The sequence below is a fragment of the Cebidichthys violaceus genome, unplaced genomic scaffold (assembly GCF_023349555.1).
Source record: "Cebidichthys violaceus isolate CVI_PGR_0920_01 unplaced genomic scaffold, fCebVio1.0.p SCAF_270, whole genome shotgun sequence".
In the NCBI taxonomy this organism is placed as follows: domain Eukaryota; kingdom Metazoa; phylum Chordata; class Actinopteri; order Perciformes; family Stichaeidae; genus Cebidichthys; species Cebidichthys violaceus.
Window position 1 is genome coordinate 1 of NW_027176451.1, and position 13,105 is coordinate 13,105.

Below are 13,105 nucleotides of genomic sequence, written 5' to 3' on the forward strand. Positions count from 1 at the left end.
ATATGATCACATTTGGAGTTAAGTTGGCAAGTGGCTATGGTAAAAGTATCATAATAAGCACTTAACACACACGTAAGGGTGCAATTCCATCTACATTTTGGTTTCTTTGGCCAAAACCATTGTATACAACTAGCAGTGAGATCACAACATCTGCTGTCACAAATTGGGCCGGGGGCATAAAGGAGGGGTCCTACCCCTCTTCTTCTTCTTCTTCTTCTTCTGGCGCCTTTGCTCGGACCACACCCGTCTTTGAACTTACACTACACATCTGTATAGCTTGGTGTTTGCGTCTTGCGATGACAAAATCTCTCCACACACAGAAATATTAACATCTGGCAAAGTGCCTCCCCGTGATCTTGGAACAGCTGTAAATAGTTCCTGTAACCGCAGTCACATTTACTTCAGGCCAACACGTCAGCCACCATCGCACGTGTGCGATTTCAATTAGTAACAACTGACACCAAAGGCGTTGAACCGAAACCGGCGGAGGCGTCGTATTTTCTCCCTCCTCGTCAGAAACGTGATACTTTCAGAGGACGTTCTCCCACAATCATTCGGTCGTCCAGATGGAGGATGCAGATTGGATGGAACGTCTCAAAACACTTCTCCCTTTGTCTGTTATCTATAAGCGGCAAGTGTGATTCTAGCACACGCCGTGCAGACGGATACTAAAATGTGGGTGTCACTTTGGACTGAGTTTGAATCTCTTCAAAATGGAGCACTCCATCGCAATAGATCAGACGAAAGAACACTGAGGTGTACTTCAGAAGTGATTAGCACCTTAAAATAATAAAACTGATGCACACTTAATAAGAACAGCTGCACAACGGGACTTCCTAGAACCCAGAACCCCCTTAAACAAAGTGCAATAAGACCGACTCCACGTTACACTGGGCAGAGTTTCCCAGGTGACCTGGTGATCCTGCTTTGTGAATCAGGCTCTTGGTGTGTGGTGATGATTTGGACTTGATATTACCCCCCCCCCCCCCCCCCCCCCCCCCCCCCCCCCCCGCCACCTCCGTGGAGGAAAGAGCCCCAGCAGTGTATTGAGGTGTGAACGTGTTGCGCTGCTGTATTAATATTTGTGTTTCTCTGTGTGTGTGTGTGTGTGTGTGTGTGTGTGTGTTCACAGCCTCCGGTGCGCGAAGGCCCAGTAACACGCAGTGCCAGCAGAGCCGCCTCCCTTCACTCTTTGTCCGATGCCTCCTCTGACTCATTCAACCACTCACCTGGTGAGAGTCCTCCTCCTTCTCCTTGTCCTCCTCCTCCTCCTCCTCCTTCTCCTCCTGTCCTTGTTCGTTTTTTTGTTTTTCATGCTTCAGGGTTAACTTCACCAAGGACACAGTTGTGAAGAAGTCTGTTAATTTACAAACATACACACAGCATCTGCCCGCTGTTGACCTCTGCTCTCTTACTAAGTTTTATTGTGCCAGTGAAAGCCTATTCATAGTCTATGTACAGTTGTACAGCCGCTACTCTTTTACTTAGCAAGGCCCCTCACTGGAGGAACCAGCACATGGGCTCTGCATGCATCAGTGTTTCCCACAGGATTTTGTGAGACTGTGGTCGGTGGATTTCAAACCCTCTAGGGAGGGCAAGAAAATTGAGTGCATTTTAAAGTTAAATGCATCAATGTGGTGCACTTTGAGAGTACAATTAAGAGCCTAGAAGCAGAAGAAAACGTGGTAAATGAGACGGGGGTCCGTGTTTTTAAACGGGCAGAACCCCCGATGCACTCGGAGGAGAATCGGACCCCGTCCCTCCCCTCAGACACACCACCCGTTGAGAAGTGCAACAATATTTTCAGTTCATCAAGGCCACAGTAATTAATGGGAAACACTGAAGCATACTTCTTACACTCATGACTGTTATACTTATTGTGAAAGCTGTTGTATATTTAGCTGTATACAGTAGCCTGTTGTCCTTGATGGATGGGGAGTGATAAGTGCATTTAAAAATAGTGACTGTTTTTGGGTCTTTTTTGATGTTATCTAATGTAAATATAACGGCATATCCACAGGTCTTTAAAAGTCTGAAACGGTCTGCAATTACCAAAACAAAGGCTTTAAAATTGCAAAAATCATACCCAAAAAAATCATATTTTAAATGTATATTTGTACTCTTCTACGTGTTGTGTTAATGTCGATGTTGCTGTTTCTTATGTTTCTCATTTTAGCTTCAAAATCATTGCTTCATTATAGCTGTTAGTCTTCCCGAGGTAGAAGCTTACGGGAATACCATTAAAGAAATGCATTTTGCCAGCATGTTTTTTTCAACCTGTGAACTCACCTCCTGTTTTGCCATGTCCAACCTCTCACTGGCTCTCTTCCTTTTCTGTGTGTTCAACATGCTTCCTTTTAATCGCTCCCTTACTCTGCCTTGCTTTCTTTCCTCTGTGCTCATCTCGTCTCCTAATCCCCTCCTCAAACAGAGTCTGTGGACACCAAGATGAACTTCAGCAGCCTGTTAATGATGTACCAGGACGGCGCTAGCAGTCCCGACTCCAGTGAGGAGGACACAAAGCTGTCTATGCTGCCCCACCTGGCTGACCTGGTCTCCTACAGCATCCAGAAGGTCATAGGCTTCGCCAAGATGATCCCAGGCTTCAGGTACGAACCGACACACGGGACCGGACATTCAGCATATCACACGAACGTAACGTAGTACATTTTCTCCAGTTAACTGTGAAAAACACTGCAGCACAGTGGCTCTAAAGCAATGTCGGTCAGCGTCATTGCAACAACCGACCACTAGAGCACTAACCATGTTACCATGTTTTATACACGCAAACCCATTGCAGGGTAATCCGTCCGTCGCGGACATTTGAAGCTCCATCACCAGCCTGTTACCACGGTAACAGTAAAACAGGGTCCTTGTAACTGTCCTTGGTGCTGAAGGTGTTCTCTGTCATTCATAGAAACGATTCCTATTCTTCAGCGACGTCTTTCCACACACAAAGACGTCGCTCCATAGAAGTCCTCGATCTGAATAAAGTGATCAATTAGATTGATGTGTTTTTCTTATGAACTCAGCTCTCTTTAATGAATGTAACTTCTCAGTGTAGTCTATGTGCGCCACGCGGTAGAGCAAACAGTGTTCTGGCCGCAGTGTAAATGATGTTTTTGGAAGGCTCAACAACAACAAGGTCCGATCCCAGTCTCCGCCGTCCCGCAAAGTCCGTGAGGGTTTATTTCTGTCCCTCTGTCAAGTCATCGAGTGTTTGAGGCTCTCTGGCAGACATCTTGAGACCTTTATGAACCCTTTCCGTAAATCAGCTTTAGATGCTGACTTTGCCTCAGGGAATTACCCACAAATCATTGCAATGTGACGTTAAACACGGGGTAACCAGTGGACGCATGGAGACGTAACAAAAAAAACACGTGTGTTCAGATTAAATATACTCAGAAACATTAAGGGTTAAAGATGGAACAAAAAAACACATGAAATCAGAGGATATTTATTATCATTATATTATTTAAATATTTGATTTTGTCATTGAAGCTGTTTTGACATAAACTAGTAAATTATATGAAGTGACCTCTCATCTTGTGAGGAGAGAGCCTGGAAGACGTTCAAATCAGGGAGTACAAAGTATAAAATAAATACCCACAATTATATTTTTTGTCGTTGTCATAGTAACGTGATATGTTGCAGCAAAGTGCTGTCCCACTCATATTTACATTTCAAGCCCTCACAGCCTCTCACACTCATCCGCTCACCAGCTGACGTCAGTGAGTCCTCCAGGGTTTGAGGCGGGGTTATTTCGTGAGCTAAAAGCATGTTGAGAATTTTGGAAATGATTACGTTTATCTATCTATATCTAATAATATTAAGGTAGCCTGATCCGTATCTGATACTGTGCAGAAATACCTGCTTTAAACACAATTAATAGAAAAAAACAAGCTGCATAGCTTAGATTTAGAATTTGAACGTCGTCTTTTTAACTGAAGCTGCAAACTATTCAACAAATGCTGACTGTGTTACCATGTTTTATACATTTAATCGACAAAAAATAAAATATAGATTAAAATAATCAGATTAATTGATAAAAAAAACAAAAGAAGCTGCTAGTTGCAAACCTGATCAGAACTGTTGACTTTTAATTGGCCCAGAAGGGCTCTCATATAGATATGCAATATAAGTTATTATCCTTTGTGTTGAATCCCTATTAACCCTGCAGCTATCTGCTGCTTTACCGACTTCTGGTCATCATTCGTTGAAACTCCTGCTGGGTCGGACCGGTCTCACAGACCAGCAGCCCGAATGAGCTCCCCACCCACGCAGGCAGAGCACACGGGTTTTCCGGCTACGTTAATGCGGGGACATTGTTGGGTAAAGCGAGATTCTATTATCACTCCCAAACAAACAAGCTCTTCCTGGAATACGCTAGAACAGGCTGTAGCTCTATCAACGCACGCTGCGCCCGAGAGTTAAGTTCATAAATGTATGCACATACAGAGGCCGCGTAATAAAAGAATAGAGGAGACCCATATGGGTGCGCGTGATGCATGCGTGTTTGCATGTTATGAAACGGAACGCTAATTGTTGACGTGCCGGCTTTGCATTTACCTGCATTTATTCCTGCCGCTCGCCTCGTAGTGGAGCCGGGTCTCAGCTGTATGTAGTATTTCCTACGGGAATATAGAGTGAGAGCGTCTGAGAATACATTGTTTACCTGGAAGACACTGCAGAAATATTGACAACCTGGAGCTCCACGCAGCTCTAAGCATTGACTAAAGGTGTTCTGATGTGTTCTCATCCTGGACCTCTAGCTTAAACGTCAACCTCAGGGTATCCCTGGGCGTTGATTTGTGAAGCACTTCTTGAAAGCGTTTACCTTCTCGGTGAATCAATTCGAGGCAATTGTATCGTAAAACAACATTTGAGGCGGAAATTCACAGAGTTGTTTTCCGATGCCGGTATCAGATGTGGCTCAAACGCAGCCTAAAATGATCATGCAAGTCCATGCACCACTATATCACCTTATCGTATATTATTTTTTCAGCTCAGTTATGCTACGCAGGAACAAAACGTGTCACTCGCTACCGGATCCTGTCGGTACTGCACATGTGCAGACTATTACTACAACACCTGCGGTTAACACGCTCTCACGCACTCTTATTCTATCCCTGACTATGCTGCACAGTTTTCTTCCAGGAAAAAGAAAAAATTGTCAAAACTGTTTCTATTCATTCAAGGTCTCGAGGCCTCTCACACACCACGTCAAAACCTTGTTCTTCTCCTCTACTTTCACACAGAACGTGAATATTAACTCCATTTACTAATTTCGGCCGTGACAAAGGCAGCGCAGTGCAGATCCACTCCATCTGTTCTTGTGTTTCACAGTGAAAGACTGAGACGCATAAGTGCACCGCGTAGCTGTTCATTAACATCATATTATTTTGCTGAAAGGAAACTCAATCGTATAGCTTACAGTAGCTCAGGCTCTACAACCGTTTACCTCAGACAGACGACCACATGTTGCTCTGGGTCAATAGGATCCTGGTACTTGGTCCTCTGCCTGCACAAATCTATCTATCCAACCTTTTGTTGAAGCTATCGCAAAATTGGCCTTTAGTCCCCAGCATTTGATAAATACAGTTTGAAAATGACTTAACTACTTTTTTTTACCTATGCCTCGTATACTGTAACACTGCAGCGATCCAATCAATTCAGTTCTTCCCTGGATTAACTCTGCTGCAACAACAACAACAACAACTAAACATGCATTCGATTTAGTGCAAAATGAATTCGTAGCATCAGAAAACGCTTTTTCCATGAGTTGTGGTGACGCTTTACTGTCAGTGTGTGGAGATACTCATACTGTAGTACTGTATATACAGTCAATATTAAATGTAACATAGGGGTGTGTGTGTGTGTGTGTGTGTGTGTGTGTGTGTGTGTGTGTGTGTGTGTGTGTGTGTGTGTGTGTGTGTGTGTGTGCTTTTATGGTCACACAAAGCCTGGGGTTGGAAACTGTTGCTACAGTAACCATATAATACATTAATACATTTATCGTGCTTGTTGTGCTTCTAAGACCCCCCCCACCACATACACACACACACACACACACACACATTTACGTGTCGGTGGTTAAGTAGAACCTTCTGACTGTGTGAGTGTTATTTTGCCGCGTGGATAATTGCAATCAGATGCAAAAAAAAAAAAAAAAAAGTGCACATTGCACTGAGTATCTTCTGTGATGGGACCTTGAGATGGGGCAGAATGCGTTTGCAAATGATGCACAATCACGGTGCCATCAGCTGCCGCCATTCATTCTTTGTGAATTTTTGCACTCAGTGTTGTTTGCCACACATTGCCCAACCGCGGATGTATAAAGAGAACCGGATACAGTGTCGGAGGCGGCGCCCCGTTCATTCCTATGAAAGTTGCTCAGTGGTGCGTGAAGCCAAAAGAATGTTTCGATGTGGGATGATAAGATTCAGATGAAATGACCCGGATCTGAAGCGTCCACGGGCCCTCAGAGCAGGCGCAGTAGGGTTTCCTTTAACCCCGCCTCCCAGCCCTCGGTCCAGCCTCGTCCTCGGAAAATAACTCCGACACAGAAGTTGCAATTACCATTTGGAAACTATGTCAAATTTGCTTCACAGCCCGGTGCTCTTGCTTTGGGCTTGAATAGCACACACCAACCTATAAGACAGCTCAGGAGGATTTCAGAAAACAGGAACTACAGTTGTCTCTGTCATGTGTTGGATTTGATGCAGATTTGTTACAAACATAAAACTATTTAATTATTTTATTTTTTTGCACAGATTTTTTTGGTTGATTCCTATTTTTTTTTTTTAAAACTCCGACCTGATGATTTCCTTTTTTTCTAAGAACTGTAATTGAAGGCATACACAAACATTTTTGTAACTTTTCTTTCATGGAAAATTTAAATTCAATTGTGTGTTCTTTAGAAACACTTCCGATACTAACGACAGCAACACTAAATCTAAGTGTTTTTTGAGGAGTTGATACAATACAAAGACAACTGTTGCCCCTGAAGTTGAGAAGCAAAATAAAGAAATAAAGAAAAGTAAAAATAAAGCTGAAGCTGAAGTAAAGACCCCACCAAAGACCCCCCCCCCCCCGACTCTGTCAGAAGTAATGCTCAAACCTGTCGGTGCCTGTGAACATTGACCCATTAACGTACCATATCTGTGACTGTGTGTGTGTGTGTGTGTGTGTGTGTGTGTGTGTGTGTGTGTGTGTGTGTGTGTGTGTGTGTGTGTGTGTGTGTGTGTGTTCCAGAGAGCTGACCGCAGAAGACCAGATCGCTCTGTTGAAGTCGAGTGCCATTGAGATCATCATGCTGCGTTCCAACCAGTCCTTCAATCTGGAGGACATGTCCTGGAGCTGCGGGGGGCCGGACTTCAAATACTGCATCAACGACGTCACAAAGGGTCGGTCGCACCTCACTGTCGATCTCCAAACTAAACAACAACACAAAAGCATGGCAAGAGTGGACCTTGTTGTTTTACCTGCAGAATCAGTACATAAAGACAAATGCAGCGTGTTTAGACTGAGCACACAGGCCTTGCTTATTGATGACACATCCTCTCAGTACACCCACACACACACACACACACACACACACACACACACACACACACACACACACACACACACACACACACACACACACACACACATACATACATACGTACACACGCCGCTTCTTCTCTGTTCACCCAAAGCTCTGGAAGTTTCCCATGAAGGCTGCAGCATCAAGCATTTTTTTTTCTCCCACCTTATATAACGGAACTTTACATGATCACACACACACACACACACACACACACACACACACACATTGCTTTTTCTACGCACACTTGCACATGACTGTGACATTTGGACTTCAGCTATTTTCATGGAAGCAATAAAGCAGCCGCAAAACACACACACACACACTCCGCTTCTAGTCACTCACACATGCAGGGCAGGAAGCAATGTCCTCTGTATAAAAATACAAAGAGGGTAATGATTCACCTTTGAAGCCCACTGCTGTATAAAGTGTGTTTTTCATTTATGAATTGATAAAAAAAAAGCCTCTCTTAGTGGCAGAAGATGCAACCGACTCTGCAGCACTAACAGTATGTTTCTGTGTGTGTCCCCCCCCCCCCCACCGTAGCGGGTCACACTCTGGATCTGTTGGAGCCGCTGGTGAAGTTCCAGGTCGGCCTGAAGAAACTCAACCTGCACGAGGAGGAACACGTGCTGCTCATGGCCATCTGCCTGCTCTCCCCAGGTACTGCTAGTGCTGTGTGCTTTCATTTGTGCGTTCGCAGTGTAGCTGTATCCCCGCTTTTTTGAACGAAATCACTGAATGAGGTCAAGCAGCAAGTCCCACTTCAAGAACAGGAGACGAGTCATTCCCCATCTAGAACATGTCAAAGGCTCTCTGGTTCTACTATTAAACGCTATTGTGAGAAATGTTTCTGTTCAAGATGTGAACAAATTCAAGCACAGAAACCTGAAGATGAATTCATCTCCAAAAGAGAAAAAGCTGCTGGTTCACTGTGAAGCCGGCGCTAATGGGAGAGAGGCCTTTCTTTTGATTCATCGTACAACAGAAGCCGTCTTAGTTCTGTTGAAAAGCTGAATTATGTCCGGACCTGATTCCCCTGACGGCTGCTCGAGGACGGGAAATGTGAATTTTCCAATTCCAAAGCTCAAATTGCCCATTAAATAAGCCAACGTTTTTTTCTATATATACTGTATATATACACACACACACACACACACACACACACACAAACACACACACACACACACACAAATGAGAAAGAAGAAAGTAGTGTGAAACACTGTTTGCCGTAGCCTGCCACTATGATAATAAAGTGCATGTCTGTCTTCATGATGAAAATGTAGTTGAGGAAGTAACTACATTTTGGAATAAGTGTAACAATAAGCATGTTTATAGACAAGAAGTCCTGACTGATGTTCTCTCGCTCTTTCCATCCACCTGAACCTTACCCTGCTCTCCTTTTCTTCCTGTGCGCCCCCCCCCCCCCCCCCCCCCCCCCTTCCCCGATGGCAGACCGCCCTGGCGTCCAAGACCACGGCCGCATCGAGCAGCTCCAGGACCACATGTCGGAGACGCTGCAGGCCTACATCCAGGTGAACCACCCCGGCGGGCGCCTCCTCTACGCCAAGATGATCCAGAAGCTGGCCGACCTGCGCAGCCTGAACGAGGAGCACTCCAAGCAGTACCGCTCGCTCTCCTTCCAGCCCGAGCACAGCATGCAGCTCACCCCGCTGGTGCTGGAAGTGTTCGGCAGCGAGGTGTCATAGCAGAGGAGGAGGCGGCGCGCTCGCTCGCATGCGCGCGCACACACACACACACACACACACACACACACTGATAACCAACCCTTACCGCCCCTTTCCCCCCCCCTGAGAAAACCCCCTCCCAGATACACCTGGACGTGAGGGAGAGAGATGGATAATCGGATAGCTAGACGGTTACCTTCGCCTCTTCATCATCATCTCCCTATTCTCCTCCTCCTCCCGAACCTCAAGCTGCAAGACCCAGATGCTCAGATTTATGGATTCAATACACCTCAATATGCTCTCAGATAGCCAGATTGTATTTTAAAGCTCTGGATTTGCAAAACACAGCGCCGTATTAAGTCAGGCAGATATCCTTGACTCGTCGAACATCCACAACAGACCCCGATCCTCTCCAAATCCACAAACTCGTCTCTTCCCATGAGTCAATTTCCCCCCCCCCCCCAGACAGCCCCGCTAGATTCCTGCCATTTCCTCTTTTTTTTTTTTTTTTTTTTTTTACAGTGAAGACAGCTTGACGGATGTGACGGCCGCACGCGCGACCCTCCTACCATCAGCCTCATGACACCGCTCAGCGTTCACATCACCTCCGGTGGCTGACAGGGATCTATATGCCACGCCGGCACCTGTGGGGTACAATCGCGTTAGGTAGCTATAAACTACTGTTGACGGCAGAGTAATACAAAATATACTAAACATCAACATGGCCAGCAAGCTTACTATAATGGAATTTCAAAGCAGTCGGGCTGCTTAGCCCCGTGTATCTGCGTATGTTTAAAGAGAGGTCTCGGGACGGTTCAGCTGAAGCGAAGAGGGGAAGTTTGAAGTCGGAACGTTTCGGTGAGATGTGGAGGAACGAGTACAAGGAGGTCGGAGAGACGGAGGGATGTGCTACGGTTGGAATTCCCTGTTCACGAGACAAAAGGGAATTTCACAAAACAAGAATGTATGTATAATGCTATATAAATATAAATGAAACGTATAAGCTGATATATATATATATATATATATATATATATATATATATATATATATACATATATATGTATATGAATATATATATTTAAGAAAGTGAAACATGGTTGCTTCCATGGAAGCAAATAGTTCAGAGTGTTGTATAATGTAGAGGACTCGGAGACCCCTCCTCAGTCGTGTGTGTGTGTGTGTGTGTGTGTGTGTGTGTGTGTGTGTGTGTGTGTGTGTGTGTGTTGTCTTTCAAAAGACAAACGCGCACACACACACACACACACACACACACACACACACACACACACACACACACACACTCACTCACTCACAAGAGAGCGCTGACAGGTGTGTGAGGAGTCCTTCTATCTGTGTGACGTGTGTACAGTATATGAGAATATTGATGGACCACAGGGGGGTGTGTTCAGGCGCCGGGCTGAGGGGCTTCGGTGCAGGGAAGCACTGCGTCGTTTTTTTTTTTTTTTCGTTTCTCTGGGACCTGTGAATTTTGTAGACCGACGCATGCAAACACGACGTCATGTTTCGTGGATAGTGACTATCCAAAAATATATATTTTTTATTTCCGGCTGGTTAGATTGCTGCTAAGACGGTTAGCGATAGATAGTTGGACCGGAAAAAAAAAAACCAACTGCCGGCTGTCTGCCTCAGGGAAACGTTTGTCTGGTGATGTCGTGTACGTGGTGTTTATGGTGTGTGTGGCGTAAGCTTACAATCATAAGACAGAGATTGTTTAGTTTTTTTTTTTTTTTGAAGCTCCAGGCATCACTGTGATTTCTAATCATGCTAAATAACAGCAGAAGTAAGCTAAAAGTGGAACTTTTTTGAGATAACGATTACTTATAAGATTTTCATTCCTAAACGATTCAAAACTCTTCTTATGAAACGGTCATCGTTGCACCTTCACATTAAATGGCTGAAATACAGAGAGCCGTGCGTGTCAAACCATTGAGTGATTAATATCAGCCTTAATTTTTATTTTTTTCAAGTGAATAATCTACAGAAGGTAGCAATGTATAGTTGTTCAACGGTGCACAGCCTGTAGTGTTTTTAGAATGAATTCCTCCACATGTTCAACAGCTGGGCAGAATACAGTTAGAAAACACGGAGAAAGAACTCTTTTATATCAAACATAAAATCAAGCCTCATATTATTTTTTTTTGTCACATCTTTATCATTTCAACACCAGCCACATAAGCGAGGTTTAGGATGTTACTCATTAACATCGACATATCATATCACAGCCGACACACGAGCGCATGCTCACCCCTCATGCGGGCCTGGATCACCCCCTTGTGGACAAACTCTGTAAATACCACTTGCTAAGTCTGTACATAGTTTAGAGATTAATGTAGGCAAAATACTAAGAGAATTCAGTTGTTGATGGCGAGATGCTCTTGGAGAAACGGCACTATATGCAATCGGGAGATGGACTCTTTACATTGTGTTCAACTCGAAAGGGGCGGAGTTCGGCGATCCTGGTCCGGGCGCTGAGTTGTTTCAGTGTGCGCTGAAGAAGATCGGCCACGACGGCTTTTTTTTTTTACAAAAAAAAGCCGATTAACGCCACCCAGCGTTCTGCAAATTCAGATCCAAACAATGTTAGAGCGACAAAATGCTGACATTGAGTGTATTTTTTTTTCACAAATCGACACACCTGAAATAACCTGGTTTCATACCAATATACATAGTCCTCTAATAAACGGCCAGAACAGGTCCAACCCTGTGTTGAACGACGCTCTGACTTACAGTCTGGTGTGTCGTAATTGTAACGGCCTCGTGTGACTGAACATTCCCAGCGAGTTTTGCTTTGATTGATCATTCCAACTGGCTGCGTCTCGTGCGCCGTGAACCCGGCGGCCTTTTTATTAAAGGCAGCCAACAACTCAGCGTCTCCTCCCCAGGAAGCGTCCTCTCTGTCCCTTTCCAAGCTTATGGATGTACATCTTCTCTCTTTCTAAAGTCTATCGATAAGCTTTCAACAATTATACAGTATATTCATAATGTTTTCATTTTTTTGGTGAAAATCTTGTTGTTGTTTTTTTTTTTTTTTTTTTTCTTTCTTTCTTTTTTTTCTCCATTTTTCTTTTGTTCTTTAAAGATTGTCAATATGCGTCAGAGTTCGCTGTGTCTAGCTAGCGCTTGGCTTGCTGCGCTGTGACATCGTTGTGATGAAGCGGAGGTGAGACCTGGTGGACTCAGAGTGGACTCGCTCCACAGACCCCGCCTCGATCCTAAGCGAGCGGAAACAGAATAGCCTTTTAAATAAAGATGCGGCTTCGCTTTCTCCTTTGGACTGAAGGGACACTGGCACTCTCCTTCCTTTTTTTCCCATTTTTTGAATGGAATAAAAACAAACAAAAAAAAGACAGCGGATGCAGCTTTTGTTTCACCTGGAGCTGCATCCTGAAGGGGAGTCGCCTCATGTGTCGATGGGAAAGGCAGTCCCAGGCTCTGAGAGGAAGAAAAAACAAAAAGAGCCGCTACGTCCAGAAGCAGGATGTCAAACACAATCAAGTAATCATGGACTAACACTGCCTCAACCGACTTACACGGGAATTAGCCAATGACAAACTGTCGCAGCAAACGGCGTGGGCCGCATACCTCTTCATTCACCATCCAACCATCTAACCTCTTCTCCTCCTCCTCTTCTTCTTCTGCAATAGCCTATCGTCACAGCAGGACTACTCTCCATAGCTTTAACTCGGCAGCCGCTCAGGCTCTGCTTTCGTACAACTGTGGTGCACCAAGGGCTGATGGGAGTCTGAAGTTTAGTGAAACAGCTGCTGTGGAATTGGATCGTGTCACTTTACTGTGGGGAAAAAAA

General features: G+C 44.7%; 1 protein-coding gene across 1 annotated transcript; it reads left to right on the forward strand.

Moving 5' to 3' along the window:
- Positions 1–1,120: 1,120 nt before the first annotated feature.
- Positions 1,121–9,754, forward strand: LOC137880230 (vitamin D3 receptor A-like; the record flags this gene model as incomplete). Its single annotated transcript, XM_068721457.1, has 5 exons — positions 1,121–1,232; positions 2,432–2,609; positions 7,255–7,406; positions 8,135–8,251; positions 9,044–9,754. Coding segments are annotated over 5 exons (813 nt in total), but the record flags the coding sequence as incomplete, so codon positions are not given.
- Positions 9,755–13,105: the final 3,351 nt, after the last annotated feature.